At 39.9% G+C, this 20412-nt stretch overlaps 1 protein-coding gene across 1 annotated transcript; it reads left to right on the top strand.

Annotated features, from left to right (window-relative positions):
• Positions 1-8221: 8221 nt before the first annotated feature.
• Positions 8222-18266, top strand: LOC104912430 (E3 ubiquitin-protein ligase RNF170-like). Its single transcript, XM_010716067.3, has 5 exons — positions 8222-8328; positions 11049-11157; positions 15180-15253; positions 15740-15850; positions 16928-18266. The coding sequence occupies exons 1-5, from the start codon at positions 8254-8256 to the stop codon at positions 17231-17233; spliced, it is 675 nt and encodes a 224-aa protein (XP_010714369.1). The 5' UTR covers positions 8222-8253; the 3' UTR covers positions 17234-18266.
• The last annotated feature ends 2146 nt before the right edge of the window (positions 18267-20412 follow it).

Here is a 20412-nt window from a genome sequence, read left to right as displayed (position 1 = left end):
GCCCGCCACGCGCCCACCTCCGCGCGGAGGGAGGAACGGCACACTCCGCACGTACACGTCAGCGCCCGCCCCCGCCTTTAAACGTCGGGAGTGGCAGAGGGCGCCACCAATCAGAGGGCAGGGTTGCCGCTGCTCACACCAATCACGGAGGGGGAGGTATTCGCGTGGGCGGGGCTACTCCGCTTGGCGGCGGTTTACCTCAGCGGTCGGTTGCGGCGGGTGTGTGGGCAGGGCGTGGATGCGTGGCCGTCCGGTGGCAGGTGACACCTGCGCGGGAAGTGCAGCTCCGTCACAACATGGCAGCCGCCGCTAAAGCCGCCCGGTACAACAGGGAGCTGGTGGCCCGGCTCAGGGCTGTGTGTGGCCAAGCCGTAGGTAGGTCAGCCCGTCTGTACCAGCCTCACGGCTGCTTTCAAGGCAGAAATCGCGTAGAATACATAATCCGTTTTAAAACTCCCTTCTGAAATATCCGTGAACAAAGCTCTCAGAATTCCTTCACGACGCTTCAATGAATATTCCCTAAAATATCAGATACATTTTCGGCTGTTTTTTAATGTACACACTTTACTCCTCTGTTATTGATTCTTTTTTAGCAGGTTAAAATCGTAGAGAGAGACCTTACCCTCTTAAAGCCATCCAGCAACACAAAAGGCTCATTTAAAACAGGCTTTTTTGTTTTCATGTCAGTTTTGCTTTTTAAACGGTGAAGACTCACAGACTTCTGCACTAGGGTTTGTACTGCTGAGAGCATTTGTTTTCTTAATTATTTGTTTTATTCTATTATTTCTGTTTTTGTTTTTTGACTTGCCCATCAGGCTTCATCATTTAGCTACTACTTCTTCCTCCTGATATTGTATGTCATTCCCTTTGCAGAAATACTGCACCACTCTAATACTCACCCCTTTATGCAGTAGTCCAATCCACTCAATTCCCATACATGTATCGTTCTCCACACTCTCCTGTTCATTTCACAAACACTCCTACATATTCAACGTTTCACACAGTTTCTTTATACGGTTTCTGCAGGCAGCTCCTCTTTCCTGGATTTACACTACACATGCCAATGAATACCAGAAGCTACCAGCTGCTTTCCAGGGAACACAAAGACAAGAGCAAGCCAGCCCCGTGCCACAGTACTTAAGCAGGGCAGGTAAGCTGAGCAGGTTCATCAGCCATGAGTGCAGGTGGTAGGGCAAGTCCACAGAGATGAGGCAAGTACACTGTGCCTCGTGATGATGAGACAAGTATAGAAGCCAGGAAGGCAACCCACTGCTCAGGGTCAGGGACAGTCCCGTGATCAGCACAGTGATGAAATAGTTTTGAGGTCAGTCTGGGAATTCATTCCACAGGTCACAGTCCAGCCCAGTGAAGTCCATAGCTACGCATAGCTGTAACTGAGCTGAAGGCCCAGGGCTGAGTTTAAATAGAATTCCTGGTCCCAGGGGCAGAGGGTATGGAAAAAGGAACCAGGTGAGGCCACTACAACCTGTTACTGCACCCAAGGCCCTGACAACACGCTCTACTTTCAGCAGGGTCATCTCCCATAAATACAGAAAACACTGCAGAGAATACTTTTCCTCTAGAGGGCTGTATAGTACAGACAGAAAGGAAGTATCTGATTCTACCAAGGTCTAATAGCCCTAAGTCAGGGTTGCTTCTCATTCAGAAGTATCAAAAAACTATTCATATGGGATGGCTATACTGGAAAGGTAATACAGGCTGTATATAGTACAGGAAGGTTGGTTGAAATCTATAGGACAGATGCTAACTGCAAAGAGAGGGCAAAACATACAGGCTAGATAATCTGGGATTGTATCAGAAAAGATTAGCTCACCATACTCTGTGGCTATTGTGCCCTCCTCAGATGTCTGACTCTATGATGGAGTGCTCACTGAAATAACAGTGTTTCCAAGGAATGTTACACTTAAACCATAAGTAATTGTACAGAGAACTGCAATACAAATTTGTGTAACTTTGTATCTTCCCAGTTGCAGCTGTACTAAGGCATGTCAAGAACTCCACAGTGTGGGCAAGGCATGCTCGGAGTTCAATGATGGAGTAGGTGTAGTAGTAAGAAGGGGAAGCTTTTAAAGTTATGCAAAGTTGAGGTGGTTAGGTTTTATTTTTAATCCTAGCTGGAAGTTTCTTTGCAACCTTCAGCACACTTGAAAAGCTGTCAGCAAATTCTGGTTTTGTGCCAATCAAGACAAAAGACTATGACCTGTAATACATTCCAATCTAGTTTGGCACCTCACACCAGTATCGTAATTCAGTCTCGTGACATCTTATGTCTATTACCTACATTTTAGAGTCAAGATAAATCACGTCTTGTAATAAGAACTTATTTAAAACATGTTCAGTCTTTTTGATGCTTCCTTTGCTTTCTTGACAGAAGTATCTGACAGTCTTTTAGAGAGGGCTACTTTTTCCTAACGGTAAAGAATGGCTTTTCCTACAGTAATTTAAATTAGTAGACATAAAAATGAAATCTTTGATTTTCAATGGAATTTACAGTATCTCCAATAATTTGAATGCTTAGTTTGGACAGTATGTCTTGGTGATTCACACAGCAAATAAGCATATCTTTTGTGGTTTAACAGATATTCTTGTTCTTGCTCAAAAACCCTTAAAGGACTACAGCTAGGACAGACTTTAAGCACTTGGAAACAAAGACACTGGAATAAAAAATACCAAACAGTGACACTTGGTGGCTAGTTATGTAACATGCACATTCCTAGCCATTAGAACGAAATGAAAAACAAATCTCAGCTTTCCTATCATATTTAGTAGCTTGACAGACACAGTTTATCAAAGTATGCACTTCCCTACTGTAATGCTACAATAGGATAATGGCAGGGTGATAAAGTCTCTGGCTACAGCAAATGAGAATAAACCCAAATGCAGCAGCCATGGATGGAGAAATGAAAAGAGCTGCTTACCTACAGAAGGCCTCAGGTAGGCAGGGATTCCTAAGAAAGGTGCCCTCACCTCCACTTGCAACCCTTAAATGAGGTCTGGAAAGGGGTGGATCTTCACACCACCCCTTCCAATCACCCAGAGACATTGCATGCACCTGAGTTCCCCTGTGTTGGCTCTGCCTTCCCACCAGATGCTCTATCACTGTTCAGGCCATAACTTAGTATTTCCACTACACCTAACATCTTTCAAAAGCTTCAGAAACATCAAATAAGGTTCTTGATATCCTGTGGAGCAAAGGCATATTTGAATGCTTCAGATGCAAAAAATATTAACTAACCTATTACCAAAATACATGTATTTAGTAATTACAGAATACAAAGTGATCTGTCAGTCTTGATGCCTACTGTATTTCTTGGGCCATGTGTTTCTTCATGTGCTGTCATAATTTTTCTGGTATATATATATATCCTGCTGCCTTCTCAATCAAGCTCTCTTTATAATGCACGTGTTTAGTATTTCCATTAAAAAAAAAAGCACTTGCTCTCTGTTAATCCTCAAAATGTGGCCAGTCTAGAAGCTAGTGTAATAAACATCTTCAGCATAACTGAACACCTAAAAATCATAGATATGAAGAAAATGCACATTATTCTAATGTAAACTCATTGGACTGACAGAAAATTTTTTATCAGTACCTCGCTGGTCTTGCACAGGTAGGTGTCCTGATTGCTCAATAAACAGAACTGCAGGCCACTGGCACCCTGTGCTGTGTGTCTTGTGATCACTGCTGCTCCCCCATGGCCTGACAGTTTGTTATAAAGTTACCAAAGAGACCTATGTCAGCTGGAATAGTCATACCAATCTATCACTTACTCCTCTGGGGCACTGGTTTAGGGAATGGGTAAGCAGCGCATTTCATTATTGCTTTGCAATCTCACCATTAATTGCATTTTACAAGAGTAGCAACTCCCAGAGAAAGGGAAGTATGAAGACAACCTTACCACTGTCTGGCTTACTTCCTTATTTCTAGCTGGAAAAAAAAAAAAAAACAAAACAAGCATTCAGAGGAGATTAAAAGAAGGGAAAAACAAAACCAAATCAAACTGAAAAAAAGAGGCAGTACTGATGACTGAAATGCTGACCAGGGTAGCCAACCATTAAGCTACAGGTCTATGCACTTGTGTGACTTTTGATGAGGGCAGGAGGTTCTGTTATCTGTGACTCCCTTATGAGGGGAAGGAAGATACACAATACAGACCTTACACCTGTTTTGCTGATGATACAGTTAATCAGCATGACTGACTGTGCTACTATGTTGATGTATCTCAGGTGTTTGTAAGAAGATATTATTTTTCTTTGTAAAATGCTCTACAGTACTTTCCAGGTCAATTATGCCCTCAGAGAAATAGGAGCAATGTAATTAGTATGAATGTAAATTTTTTTATTTATTATGTAACTGAAGTATCTATTTTGTAAAATACTTCAAAAGATTTTTGTCTGTTACAGGGGATGAAAAGCATTATAATGCACTCATTAAAAACATCAGGAATTCTGGATGTTTTAAGTATTTCTTAAATTTAATATATTTTTAATGTGTATATTCTTCAAAGGAGTCTTGTATTTGAGCTTTTCTGAAAGGTAGATATATTTCCACAATGGAATAAGTGCCTTTCAAATACTTTCATATTTGTTGGAAATACTTTCTCCACTTGAGGCCCTTTCCTTTGAATTTCCTTGAATTTCTTTTCTCATTTCTCCCTTGCAGTGGGAGAAATGAGAGGAAATTCACTTTGCAGAGTCAAGAGGACAAGGAACACTATACTGAGACCTGACATGATCACTCCTTAAAGAAATAGAAAGATGAATGTAGTGAGAGACAGATAATATCTGCTTTAGTGTTCAATAACCCCCAAGCAAGAAGTGGTTGAAAAGGCATGGAGATAATGCCACAGAAGCAAAAGTCCTAATATCTCCCAAAATTCCATAAAAAACTACTCTGGGATCAAAGTCAGAGGTAGAAAACTAATTGTATCTTTGGCTTCATGCAGAGGGAGAAAAAAAATGGTTAAGATCTTTAAGGAATGGCCTACCTCCATCTTCTCAGGAAAATATCTCAGAATCGGGGGCTATCATGAGCAGCAACTTCAGCAGAATGAAGTTACACCTCTCTAACATTATTACTTCCCAATGGAACCTCACTTTTTCGTTGTGGCCTCCCTTCCCACCATGCTCTCTACCTTCCTCAGTTGTTTTCCTAACATTTGTCAATCTGCTCTTTCCTATTTTGGGCATTTTGTTTACTTTTTCACACATATCTGCACTTCTATTTTGGTACTCTTATCTTTTGTGTGTATGTGTGTACAGTGGACAAGGTCACAAGAAGCAATCTTTTTAGACTGATTTTCTGGCAGGGTACTGGCATACAGTTTTGCACTCACAAACCAATTATGATAAAATATTGGATCTCTCAAAACAATTATTTTCAAAACTATGTTCCGTATTACTTACTATTTGGAAGCATTATCATCACTATTCAAGATTAGCTGAATAAAAAGTTAATAACCTGTTTGTTTCCATTCTGTTTAACTGTTCTTAACATCTATACACATTGTTATAAATAATTCACTAAAAAATGTGCTTTAAAAATGGAGTATTCAAATAGTACTCTCTAGTTGAGTAAGAGAACTGTGTTCAAAACAAAATACACTTGGTGAAAATATCATAGCTATCACTTGATAGCAAGTGACACAAACGTCCCAAACCCAACCACAGCTGAACAGGGCAGGATATGTAAAGCATAACATGAACTGTTCTGTTGCTCATCACAGCACATTGAATACAGCAAGTTAGCAGGTATGAGTTAAAAATGAGTTCAAATTTCCTTTAATATTTATACTGAAGTCATTTTTTCCCTTGTAAAATGAGCTTCAATTTGTCTGAATGTCTTGAACACATTTTTATTCAAATTTTAAGATTCTGTATTGCAGAGTGAAATCCAACTCCTGCAGCAGGTGGATAGAGCTTCTTTTTACCAGATTGTTCACTCTTCAGCAGTAGCAGAGCAGTTACAACTATTTCAGTTAGCATTTCCAACAAAGCTACTGGATCATTCTTTTAAGATAAAAGTTACAATACACTGAATTTTCTAGTCATACTCTTGTGTTTCCATTTTGAAAGATTTCTCCCTTGCTTTCCTGATGCAATTCAGTGACAGCTGGTCTGACATGCTTTCCTCTTGCTTAGGAGCCATGTTAAAAGCAGCTCTGATAGCCTGGATCTTCATTTCAGCAGAACACTGTAACACTGTCTACATATTGTTTATCCAGCAGCCAGCATTCACCACTCTTACTTCCCAGAATGGAGTTAGGCCACAGATGGGACGCACTGGGAGTTCATAATGCAGAATTCCATCTCAGCCTTGAACCCCTTACTTTGTGTCAAATGTCATTCCATAGGCTCTGCTCCAAAATTCTGCCAGGAAATGCTATTTCACATCTTTTTATGTCTCAGTCCCAACTTGAGTTGGGAAGTAGAATAGGAAGTTTTATGTGGGAAACTATGAATTAATAATGCAGTAATACAGGGCTTGGCATGAACAGACCAACTGAAGCCAACTGTTGACTCTGATGGAACTACCTGACCACTTGAACTCTAATGGTAACTAAGGAATAATAGGTTGAGTGCTATTAAAAAATGAAGACAAAATCCTGCTTATTGAAACAATGCAGCTTTTATCATCCAGTTTCCAAGAACAGCCTGTCTGTAAGGAAATAAGCAACTGCAAGAGACATTGCACAAATGCATACAGCTTTTGGCAGGTAAAAGGAGATCTGGGTTTATTTCACCCTTATGGGAAGTCCAGTCTTTTTGCTATTATTTTGTCAAAGGGAATTTTGGTATTAAAACAATCCCAACCCTTTCTTTAGTAAGTTGTAATGAAATACTTGTGTGAGCTAGCAAAAATAATTCAGTGTGTTCAAACTGATTTTCCAGTGAATAACCTTCCTGTCTGAAAAAAAAAAAAGACTTTCCAAGAACTAACTGACATTCTTGTTATCAGCCTTTATGGATTTAATATGCTGAGCAGAGAAGAGCAGCTGGGAAAAGGTTGGAGAAAATGAGATACATTCAGATACTTGGGGAGTCCACTGGGGTGAAGCACCTTAGTAGAACAGCCTGGAAAGGATGCCACTACTCACCCCATGTCAGTTCTCTGGAAGAAGCAACAGCTCTGGCTTCTGCATCTGTTAGTCTGGCACCTTCAACAAGTAATTAAATCACACTGTAGATTTGTATACATACTTAGATAAATACTAAATGACAGCTATCACACTGTCATGCAAGCATGCATGCATACCCAGGGCAGGAAATCACATACAGTATTTCATTTGTTGCCAATTTATCTCTAACAGAGTGAGGAAGATGCCCTAGGGACTGGTGACTAACAAGGAGCATTGTTTATGCTACAAATCCCATCCGGTTATTAGTCTTTGAAAAGTGTTTTGTTTAGCTTATCAATGCTTCAACAGGAATGCCAGAGGCATTATTTTTGTACCAAGTTTATTTCTACTCCAATATTACTGACTCCCACTCAACCTCTCCATAAGAGGTTATGTGTTACTTAAGGGCTAAAATTAGGCACGTGCTTCAGTGCCTTCTTGAATCAGGATCAGAGTGGTAAATGCTGCACAAAACCAAGGCCTTTCCTTATTAATTTTGCTTCAGTAAATTGGAGAATATCTCTGTAGAAATCAAGCCTTTCTTAAAGGCTGCAGAGCATGACAAAGAATAAATACCTTATGAAGTATATATGCTGATAAACCAAAAGTATTGTAACAAGTTAGATCTGCTTAATTTCTACATTTTACTTGCTTCATTGGATGATACTGTGTTACTCAATCTAATTCTGCACTTCCGCAATACCAAAGTATCGCAAGTGTCTGGCAAGTTTTAAGCCTCTTTCACAATAGTACTACAGTTAATCGTTTGTCCACACCATTGATAGGCTGCTATTTTTTCAGGTTATCAAAATACCTGTAGCATGCCCTTGATCCAGTTAATATTTAAAAATAGTAATGCAATATTTTTATTGCATTCAGGTATCTTTTTGTTCATTTTAAATATCTTCTGGGAGGAAAATTTAGAGTTGCTTTTGTTTGTTTTCCCCAGGAGACCCCTGTTTTCTTTTTATTTTTTTTTAAAGCAGACTTGCTTTATTGAAGGGAACAAAAAACCCCCTCACATTTCCTTCATAACCTTATTTAGAACATTTGAGAGACTCTTGCCATCAGGCAAGTAAGTTAATAATTGACAATGACACCCAGCAGGTCTGCATGAATGATTCCACACCATAACACTGACAGCTGGCACAACTTACTGAGCTCCTCTCAAACAATTCTGCAAAGAGGAATGGTAAGCTAAATTTTATGTGCATCTTCTGAACCAAGGCAGGAAGTGTTTATTATAATGGTTATACATAAATCATTGAAGTATTATTATTTTTAATCATTAAATTACTTTTGGAAAGTGTGCACAGGTAAATTCTTCTTTGTAAAACATCTTATTCTTATTTTACTTGTGATCTAATATTTTTTGTCAAATAATGAAGTGTCCAATGTATCACCACTGATCATCTCAGTTGTCCTGTAACCGAGGCAAGGAGCAACTGCTCACCTATCACAGGAAGCAGTTCTGTTAATTGCTTTTTTCCACTTAAATTCCTTGTTTTCAGACATGCTGACTCCGTGAAACATTGCTGTGGGAAAACTGAAAGATACAGTGAGCTGAGCTGTATTGCAGAAGTAAAGTCTTTACACCTAGGAGCTTCTGGCGTTATAATCAACTATATGATTACTCTGTGATTTCGTGTTTTTCTCTTACATACAAGTATGAAACTGTACCAAGTCTAGTGACAACATGTTAGTAATACAGGCTTGATTTTGATCTACCAGAGTTTTCTGAAATGCTCACTTTTTATTTTAGCCAAAAGCTGTATCCAAATTTGATACTACCTCTTCCTTCCCCTGCCCTCTCCTTCCCCCTAGAAAAATTGACTCTGTCACACACACAGGGAACTTCTGTTTTGAAGGGCTTCAAAACCTGAGCTCTGGTCAGGTACTTCCATGGAGAGTTCGACCCCAACAGCCAAAACACCTGTGGTGCTCACAAAAGAATATAAACACGAAGATCTGATTATAGCAGAACCTAAAGCTGCCTAAAATGTTAGCAGAAGTGACAGTTTTAATTCTGCTGTTTCTGGATTACATGTTGAATTAGTGTATGAGAGGAAGATCCCTAGAAGTCTTTTATTTTGGGCCCAGTCACACTAAACATTGTATTTTGTTACAACTATTTAGTGCCGTCATGAACTAACAGGCACAAGACACAAAATGCTAGCTGCTATAATCACTGCTTCAATCTCTAATTCAGTCTTCAATTGAAGTGTTCCAAGGCTGGCTCGTGATTTTGGAAGGGGGAAATTTATTCTGGCACAAATGTCTGTATCAGATATTGACTGTCTTCTCTCAGGTCCATCTGGACAGTCCTCTTATAATCAGCACAAAGCCATCTCAAACACAGATTCAATCATTTGAGCTAAATACATCAGAAAACTGATTATTTGCACAAAATCTATTCAAATAATGAAAGATTCAACTTGTTTTTCCTAGCCTATCTACTTGGGACAAGCATAAGGCACTGACATCTTTGTTGAAGGTGACCCAAAACACTTGATTTCTGTAAGTGTCCTACCAGGTCACACCAGCCAACTTAGCCCTCTGTGCTGCAGTGGATATTTACAAAAGAATAAAGAAAGAGGCAGTTTTATGAAGCTTCCCCAGAATACTCTTTCATTCTCTAGCAATGTACTGTTCACTAACTTCCTCAGTCAGCAGTACCACCTTTGTATTTAGCAGCACTCGATGCCCGGTACCTCTTGGATTCAGAAATTTACAGCATCCATAATAAGCACAGTCACTGCTTAGTTATCTTTATAAAGAAATGCCTATTTCTTCTCATGGAACCTAACACCTGTCAGTCACATCACGAGAGCTGGACAAGTTTCCCACATTGCTTCATTTAGTAAGAGAAAGATTACAAGACAATGAAAGTCTTTTCTTATTGACATTCAAATGATTTTTCTTCATCTGTATATGCAGACATTCTTCATTGGGTGTCACTATCAGAGGATCACTGCCTGTTTCCCTGCTGTAATTCATAAAGCCCTAACTTTCATGCTCTGAGCACAGAGCTTCTCAACACTTGGCTGATGAGGAGCTTACTTCAGCAGAACTGGTATCATACAGCAACACAGTAACATTCAATTTTCCCATTTTCTGAATAGCACAAACTCTGCTCTGTAGACTTGCCCACGTTAAGTCAGCAGAAGATGAATCATCTGGAAAAGTTATAACCATTCATCCCCTAGGAATCATATAGCATGTTAATTGCTGTACAACACATTCTAATACAAAATACACAAGTAGTTTTAACTTGTTGAGGTTGCAGAGGGCAAGAGTGCTGCTCACAATTTCCATCAGCTACAGTCTGGGAATGTTGGGTTTCCCTCAACTCAAGATCTGTTACATGATCAGAAACACATTTGCTTTGTTGTGAGACAAAGGAATGTGCACAAAGAAAAGTGTGTTAGTATTTTACTGAAATAGCATAGCTACCTAATCAGTTTATGTAATATATGGATGTCTATACATATGTAATATGTTTACAGACACACATGTTGGGAACTCCAAGCAGTTCCTCAGCTGACATAAACTATTACAGCTTATATCAGTTGAAATAATTCACTTAATCTATATTAGTACTGCATAGGAAAGCAAAATACAGAACTTTCAGTGCTTATGAAGCTTAGATAACATTGTGTCAGAAGATATTTGCCCAGAGGTCATTTGTCATTCTACTAGACTTGAGTTACCTCCGACACTAGTCCTTTCTGTAGGATTACAGAAATAATTTCCTTGCCTAATTTTCACTATCTGCTGAGATAACTATTAGTTGTGCCAACATGTCCATTAAGCTTCTGTGATTCTTTGCTAATTCATAATAAATGATTTTATTGAACTGAGTGTGTCAATCACAATAGTAATTTACTGAAGACTGCACTACTTCTCTTTCAGGAATCACTCCAAGTTCAGCAACCTAGCAATCACAGTGACTTCAGCTGCCCCATCTGTCTCCAAACAGTGACTCTCCCAGTAGAAACCAACTGTGGACATCTATTCTGTGGTAAGTCTTCTGAGTTGAAATTACAGTGCTTATAAAGGCTACTAAATGCGGCACACTTTCCACAGAGATATGAAATCCTGCACAAGAACCATTCTAAGCACTTCACCCAATAACTAAAGTTATGAGGAGCAGCTGAGTCCCTAGGTTTTTCAGCCCAGAGAAGAGGAGGCTGATGAGAGGCTTTATGGCAGCCTACATTTTTCTCACAAGGGGAGCAGGAAGCAGCACTGATCTCTGCTCTGTAACAGCAGCAGGATCTGACAGCTGTGTCAGGGGAGGGTCAGCTGGGTTAGGAAAAGGTTCTTCACCAGAGGGTGGTCAGGCACTGGAACAGGCTGCCCAGGACAGTGCCCATGGCCCCAAGCCTTCTGGCATTTAAGAAGCCTTTAAACAACAGTCTTAGACATATTTAATTTTTGGGTGGTACTGGAAAGTGCCAAGAGTTGGATTCAATGATCCTTGTGGGTCTCTTCCATCTCAGGATATGTTTCTATGATTTCTGAAGTAAATTCCCTCACCAATAACAAGAGAAGTTTAATCTTTGTATCACCAGGAGAAAATTTAGTATTCAGTATCTTTTCCTGTTTATTGCCTTCATACTTATGAGGGGCCACTTTTCAAATGCCCAGGAAGTCACAAGACAAAAAGTAACAATTTTCTAAGATACAGTTAGATTACAACACAAACTCATGGAATAATTAAAAGGCCTAGAAACCCAAACAGTTGGTAGTATTCAAGTATGTGGAAATGAACTTAGTTTCTCTCAGACCTCTGACATACATACTCCAGTGAGTTTACAGGCAAAGTTTACAACCTTACCAGCTGCTTATCAAGTTCCTTGCTGAATGCTGTCGTCACCACTGCAGGGGGTGACAGTAAAGAACTGGAGTTTATGATCTAATAAGGTTGAAACTGCCACTGAAGGTAGTTCAGTGCTCCTGTGCAGCACAACATCGGTAAACTCTGGCAGAAGGTCACACAGACTGCTGGAGTCAGTAATATCTGATTCTCCAGCAGCAAAATGTATCAAAATGCACTGGGCAAAAACAAAGCTCTTTTCTATGCTTTTCAAAGACCTTATAGCAAGTTTAATATATAGTTACAAGCTATTGACACTTTCTTCATCATGTAAGACTGTTATAAAAAGACATAAGCAGAAATGAAAACAAGGCTCTATATTGCACCTGTTGGTGCAGTAAGAATGAATTTTGTCTTGAGGAAGTGACATTTTTTTCTAGATTGAAATAATGCTCTCTCAGACCAGCCCCTCATCAACACTGCTAATACCTCTGTCCTCTGAAACCACAACAGATCAGGCACACTGTAGGGCCCATCTACAACATGCATGACACCATTTAATACTTGAGCTTTTTTCATGTTTTTATTACTACGCATTGTTTCCTACCACGCAGGAAAAGGATAGTTTAAATAAAACTTGCTCCAGAAGAAACAGCAAGCTTATAGCCTCCAAACGTGTTTCAAATAATATTGCATAAGTTACAGTTTCAAATACAAAGATAAACATGATGAGAGATGTCATTAATTTTCCTCCTTCTCTGGCCTAGTTAGTTTTCCCTTTCCCATTTGTGAGTATGACATTATTACAATCAAAAAGGTCAGCACGGTGGAAAGGTGACAAAGAAGCATTACAGCAAAGGGACTAATATAGATGCAATGGTATTACAAAGGAAAGGTACTCACCCATGTCCAAGGATCCAGGCTAACAGGAAAGACTCCACAAGAGAAAGCTCCCCCATCAGACACTCTTCCCTAGGGGCAGTCAGCCCTTAAATGAGGTCTAAAAAAGGTGCAGCCAGGCTCCACCCCTTCCTGTCCCACGGCTGAATTGTCTTCACCTGTGCTTCCAGGGCTGACTGGGCCTTTCCCCAGGTGCTCAATCAGTGGCTCATGCTGTGACTCAACAGTTACTATACAGACATAATGATTTGGGCTTTATTTTTATTTTGAGATTTGTGGAGAAGTACCATCTATAAGTTGGGTATACATTATCATTAGTTGTATCTATTTAAATAGGCTTTACATCCCCAAATACATCATCATTTACACTCTGAAGCATAAATTCCAGTGCAGTGCATTATCCATGCTCTGACTACGTTGATGTAGTAGAAGCGTAACATGTCTGTTTTCATGTCTTAAACCAATAAAATTTTACACTGAGCTTATCAAAACCATTCTGCATAGATTTAAGTCTGTGGTGACTGAAATCAGTAATAAAACTTCTCCCAATGCCCCATGGAACAGAGCTAAGGTAATGCTGAGCGCTTTTAATAAATTCCACTCCGGTAAAAGTTTTATTTAAAAAATGTGGTCAAGCCAGAGCTTTTAAAGAAGATTAGTATGGGCTTAATAAAAAAAAAAAACAATTGATTTTATTATTAGTAGTAATTCATACAGTTTGTCCTGAAGTTTTCCTTTTCAGCTTCAGTTTGAACCATATGCTCAGGAAGTTCAATTGAAAAATGATCCTTGTGCAATATTATTTTTTTCTAATTAACAAAAACCTCAAAGGTATTTTAGAAAAACCTATGGACTCCCTCAGAAGGTTGTGTAGCAGGCTAGATTAAAACAGGATTTTGCCCATTTTATGAAAAATGCACTGAAGCACAAATAGGTCAACTTCAGAGGAGTCCTTCCCTTCCTGTTCCACTAAACACAGGATTTTGCATGTAGCAAATTTTAATTTCCACGCGGTTCTATTTTTAAAGCCCTCAAAGAACTATGAGATCCATTAGTACCCCGTTGTCATCACTGGGACTGAGTACAGGCACAATTGTGTGGATCATGATACAGGATCTGGACCCAGAGGGTCAAAGCAGTTCCTGAAGTCAGGCATGATGGCTGTCAAATGCAAAAGTTCAATCAAAGGCTTGAAGCTGGTTGCCAGACTGAGTTTATACATACCACATGAGGATTTAGATATAAATGCAGCCGTGTGCCCAGCTAACTTCTGTCTGTGCAAACAAACTAGAAGAGCCAGAAAGAAAAACCTTGCACTCAAATAAAAATACAATGCACAAGTCAGAGCAAGGTTCATGAAAATATCCTTAGGGCAAATGTATCATCCCTAATATAGGAATGTCCTCCTTAGGAGGTAACTGACAGCATGGACATTTTTTATACTTGACTTTGGACTCTAAAATCCTTCTTTTCAATGACAGTGCAAAAGAAAGTCTGGGTACAGAAAATGCTGCAGTAAGGGCTCCTGAAGACTTCCTGTTGTAATACTTCTTAAGCTACTTACTAGTTGTTTTTTTCAAAAACAAACACCATTGTTCAATCCAATAAAACAATTCCAACAAAATGGCAACACAGTGTTCCACTGCTGCTTTCACTGTGATCTTTGTCAAATTTGATCAGTTTACATGTTAAGAGATACGTTTTCTTGACTGTCACACTGAACTGGGAGCTGAAAGTCAAGCTGTGCTACTTCTGATTAGATGCTATTTCTGTTTTGTTGTTTTTGCTATTAGTACCAGCACTGATATTCATGTATGTCAAGCACTGCTATCAGGTACATGCACAGGCTAATGTTAGTGTCCTCAGACTCTGCCCTCTTCAACACCTGAGAGCTTGGTGTTAAGATGGCACTGCATTTGGAAATTAGTTAGCAGTTGTTCTGGTAAATCAAAAAGAATGCATTAATTAATTCTTCCACAGTGTACACATAGCACTGTGCAGTGTATACATATATGTACACATACTGGAAGGGCACTTGTATTCCCGAGTGCTTCATCCACAATCAAGGAAGCTGAAAGAATGAGATACTAAGATACTCAGAGTCTTTGTTAGGGGGAAGTTCCATGTTGCTGTATATAGCAACACAGATCTACAGCTCCGTTTTTACAGTTTGCAGAGTAAAACCACATCTTAAAATGAAAGCAAAGAATGACATTCATTTCTGCAGTCAACTGTAGAAAGAACGCGTATTAATTCTGATAACTTTTTATAAACATTAAATATCCTCGAATATACTCCATGCATCTTAACTTTTTTTTCTGTAGGCTCTTGTCTAATTACATACTGGAAACATAGTCCTTGGTTAGGAGCAATAATCTGCCCTCTCTGCAGACAGAAGGTAAGACATCTCCCCTGCATACATCTGCATTGCGATAAATAGAAAATGACAAGCTTGAGCTCTTAGGATCAACTTTATTCATCCTCTAATTTTCCATTGCATTTCAAAACTCACTTACAATTGAATGCTCTGCAGCCAATCACATTTATAATTTGACACATCTTATCAGGCAACAAATATTAAACAGGCCTCTGGCATTTTACTTTTGTATAGTTTATTGAATCTCTGGCATAACATTCCGTAAAAAGCAATATAGGACATGGGACTCCCTCATCTCCTTTGACCGCTGCCAGAGCCTGCCTGCTGTACTGGCAGTTTGGATGCAGGTCATAAAAGGAAGATGTTCTTGCTGTTGTGGAACTGCTGGAACTGTACAAAGGTCAATTCGTAATAGAGAGCCTATGAAGAGACGTGCTACAAAACACTATCCTTTATACTGAAGATTAAAATACACAGTGGTAATGCCTGTATTCTTTTCTTATGAAGGTGGTGGTTCTGGTTAACATCTCTTGTGAAAAGCTACACGATAAGCCAAGTAAACAGATTGTTCACGACATTAGAGCGTACAACAAGCGTTTCTCAGGGCAACCTCGACCCGTAAGTATTTCTGAATCTACATTTATGTAGTTAGCACTGCATAACACACAGAGGATTGCAAGAGACTCAACAATGAAAGCTGGTTTGTCTCAGTATGTGAATTATCTTTTTATACACTCACTGATGATATTATAAGGGAGGTCTTAACATTCGCTGCTGGAGTCAGCATCTTCTAGTAATGGTGCTTCTCAAGAGTTTCTAGCTCAGAGAAATCACTCTGCAGTCATCCTAGCAGGAAAGAGAAGGCAGTGCAAGATGACTCTTAGGAAGTGAAGCAGAATTAGAGAGAGTCAGTGTAAAACTTCCACATTTGAACTCATATTTGAACTCCAGGAGATTAAATTACATCTAAGTCTTTTGTTCCAAAGCAGATCCCAGCTTAGAAAGCAGCTGTTTTTTTTTTTTTTACTGAGGTATTGCCAAATTCAAACAGTCTACACTGGCTCTGTACTTCATTAAAGCTGGAATCCCAGATGGTGTAGGGACGTGACAGGTACTGGAAGTGATGTGAAAGATGCAGGCTGGAGGCACATGAGACCCATTCTTGACAGCGTGCAGAATACCACCAAAGCAAATCTTCCCATCCTGTCAAATCCCCGTGGGGGGCCCAAACAGGACTGTGGAGTCTGTTTTAATCTGTGGACTAAACTAAGCACTGTGCTTGAGAATGTTATTTTCCAACCCAGCAAATTAGTATTAATGAGCAGGAATGATTCTGATAATGACTCAGGTTCCCATCCACACTAAAGTGAGACTTGAGGCCTCTTTTTCATGTACTGATAGCATACACTTGATGTCAGACTTTAAAGAGAGCATGTATACTCAAGTCAGCCATTAAGGACCAGTTTCCAAAAGTGTCAAGCATAATACTCTATGCAAAGTGCTGGGGAAGTGAGGATTGCCTTAGGAGTGTGCCTGTAGATACTGCAAAATAACTGACCTGCCTTGGTGAACTGGGACAGCACAGAAAGTTTTTGCATTCAAGAGATTTGAATCTAGAAGTGCTTAAAGACTCGTGCAACCAAAAGAACTGCATGGATCAGAACGGAGCAGAGCTTAACTCATCTGCATGTTTAGTTTGCAGATTACCTCTATGACATGCCGTTGTTCCTGACTCTTGCCTTGCGAGGAATCTTCACCTGGAGTGGTCTCATGTGCATTTTTTTCCTAAGAGTTGTTGTCTGCTCCTTTGGAACAATCATATGCTTATCGTCTCCTTTTGACACGATGCCTGGGCCTCTCTGTAGAACACTTGGAACAGCTGATGACATGGTGGTTATTTCCCTTCTTTTCATTTGTGTGATAAACATTTGTCAGCAAATTGCAACAAATGGGGTAAATATGGCAAGGTCTGCAGCTCAGAGCATGCTGTCAGAATCCTGAGTGACTCAAACTTTGATTTCTCAGTCAAACTCAAACAGTGACAGGCTTCTCCTCCATTTGGGGCAGCATGTGATGGATTTGTCATTCTGCTGCAAAGACTGAAGCAGGACTCAAGTGATATTTGGCATGGCCAAGTGATTCGATGTGCAATTGCTTAGAAGGCTGTGCCATTGTGTATTTACTAGACTCTTTCATGCTTCATGTGCCTCCAACTTATCCTCATACAAAGTGCCTGAATTGAAAATGGCTAAGCCTATCAGCAGGACCTAAAATTACAACGCTGGTCAACTTGCAGTTGAGATTTTTAGAACTTTTAAGCTTTGACATTTCATGTCTTGGTTCAGTTTGAATACGATTTAATTTGAGAATTTAGCAAAATGCTGTTTGCCAGGTCTCAAGTAACACAAGTAACGTTAGATAATACCTCTGCAAAATCTTGTGTTGGTACTTTCTGCTATCACAGCTGATTACATATCCAATGGAATACAGATTTTTACAGCTCTGCTATGAGTACAGTCCTGATTTTAAAATTGGACAATATGAACCTGATAGTAATACTGTAAAAATGCAACTGTAAAATGTAAGTATTACAAGGGGAGAATGGCATATAAGGATCATGCAAGAAGTGTGGGCAAATCTCTGTGTAAGTCTTTTGTCTAAAGCTACACAAAGCATACAGCTTTGGTGAACTCTGTTCTCTTAAGCTCTAACAAAGTCAGTATGAATGGCTGTTTCCTTTGTGGACTCCATACACTCCTTGTGTTTTCCTTGCAAGCCTTGGTACTACTTTAGGGAGAGATAAAGGCTACATTTCTGATGATAAAGAAGTTTATGGAAAATCTGCTGAAGTTGCTGTGTGTGTTGAGTGTGACAAGTTAAAAATGCTGGTAGAGCGCCAGACAAGCCTAAGCATCTGTCACTGTACAGTCTGTACATTTGTTATGTATTTGGAGTCAGTGAACCTCATTTTTACATATGAGTTGTATATTAAAATTGATATGTTAAAATATATGAATATTTATTGTTCACAATACACTGGTCTCCAACTGTTTTTTTTTCTTTTTACACATTTTCAATTGACATATTTTATTGTACCCTTTGCTGTATGCTATGATATAGCAGTATGTCACAGTTATTCTCTTGCTTGTTAGACTCTTCTTGTTATGGTGGTTTTTTTCATTTTATTCCCATCAACTTTCATTGTCTTTAATTATGTCCCTGAACTTGTAAAGCTTCTCTCTTAACAATGGGTACTTTGGAAATGGCAACAATTGCTTTTCCATAAAGTATAAGGCAGGAAGTGCATTGTTTCTTTAAAAAAAATTCCCAGATGTTTTTGAGTGCTGACTACAAACATGTAAACCCCAGAAACCATTATTTTCCAAGTTCTCTAAGTGTAGTTTTGTTATTGTCTAACTTCTATTTGCATTTAACTGGGAATAAAAGCCTATGCCAATAGAAAAGAGTGGCTTTGCTATCAGTTGAAGTGTATAAGGATGAGTCCATTTTTATGAATGTTCACTCTGTGGAATGGCCTTTTAAGTTGTTTCTGTGGCATAATAAAGGCTCACCAGGAGGGTCAAAAACTGCAGTCTGGAGAAAAGAAGGGCTCTCATTACGACCTATAACAGAGTTACAGCCCCCAAACAGAACAGCATCTTTTATTAAGAAGTAAAAGACAAAGGGCAGAGAAAGAATTGCTGAAAATCTCACTGAAGGTCTTGGCAGTGTTTGGATCTCGCAAGATCAAAACAGTATTCTCTGAGGTGAAATGTTTCTGCAGGGTACAGACCATCCAGCCCCTCTACTTCCACGGCCAGCCATGCCGTGAGCTGATGCTGGGAGCCCTGCAGCTTCCTGTAGGAATAACTGTTCAGCACAGCATTTAAAATCACCTGAAACAAAGTGAAAGCCTCTTGTTGACCAGGATTGGCCAGCAGGCAGCCAGGAGGATGTCCAGGCACAGACAAAGGCAAGTCTAAAGAAGGAAAACCTCTCTCTCCCTCTGCATTCTCTGTACCTGCTGTCACTGGACTTAGCTCTGTGCCTGTGAGTGTGCAGATACACGGGTTTTGAGCTGAGCCTGTGTGAAGCAACATGGTAAGAAAAGGCATGGAGAGGTGGGCTGTTGCAGGACTGAGGGCCGAGATGCAGCTGGCAGGGTGGAAGGAATTTCCTGCATTATGAACATGTTTGCAGCAACTCTGCACAGCCTCACCCTTCGATATCAAGCTGGCTCACATATGCACAGAGATTCACATGCACTGAGAACAAGTTACTTGCAAGAGACAAAATGGCTCAAATTATCAACAGCAAAATCACTATACTGCAAGAATTGAGACAGAAAAAAAGAGCAGGAAGCAAGAAAACAGAAGGAAAGACTGCACAGCTGCAAAAACAATGCCCAAGTATGAGCCACCAAAGATATACCATAATCAGAGTAAAAAAATACGAAACAGAACATTCCAATGGAAATGATGTCTCAGCTGTAGCTGCAGCAGGCACTAAAAGGACCACGTTTGCAATACCTGTGCAAAGCACAACACAGGGATTCAGATCCACCCGAGTCAGCGGCGCTGCTCCTTGTGCTGCTCTGCGAGGCCGTCTGCAAGCAGCAGCACTGCGGTATCCACAGCTGGCTCTGATTCTGCATAGCCCCATGTGCCTGGTGTGCATGGGTGACAGGTAGAAAACACCCAGTACTTCATAGCGAATTGAGTGCATTTTATTTCTCCTTAACAAGAACAATGGACATTTCAAATGATAAAATTGTATTTTTACAATGGACGGTGCAGTAAGATGAATTTACCCTCATTGCAGGCATTTATCCCTGCCGTTCCCAGAGGATGCCACTGGCTTAGGAGCTTTTCATGATGGAGCGATACTCTTTCTGATGTTCCACAAGTTTCAAAAATACTTCATATTTCTTGTCGTAGAATCTGCATAAACAAGTTAACTTCAACAAAGCTCGAGAATTTAAGATTTAAATCCCCTGTAATATAGATACTTAGTATCAAAGTAGCTCTGACTCTAAAAACAAGTTTGACTCGGATGAGTCCCGCATACTGCCGGAGCAGTTTCCACCCAACGAGTGACTCCAAGTCAGAACTGTACATCTGGTTTCCCCGCAGCCGCCTCTGATTTTCAGTTCTCCCGGAGCCCCCCAGACGCTCCCAGCC

This window comes from Meleagris gallopavo, chromosome 10 (genome assembly GCF_000146605.3).
Source record: "Meleagris gallopavo isolate NT-WF06-2002-E0010 breed Aviagen turkey brand Nicholas breeding stock chromosome 10, Turkey_5.1, whole genome shotgun sequence".
NCBI lineage: Eukaryota > Metazoa > Chordata > Aves > Galliformes > Phasianidae > Meleagris > Meleagris gallopavo.
This window is presented reverse-complemented; position numbering and strand designations above follow the sequence as displayed.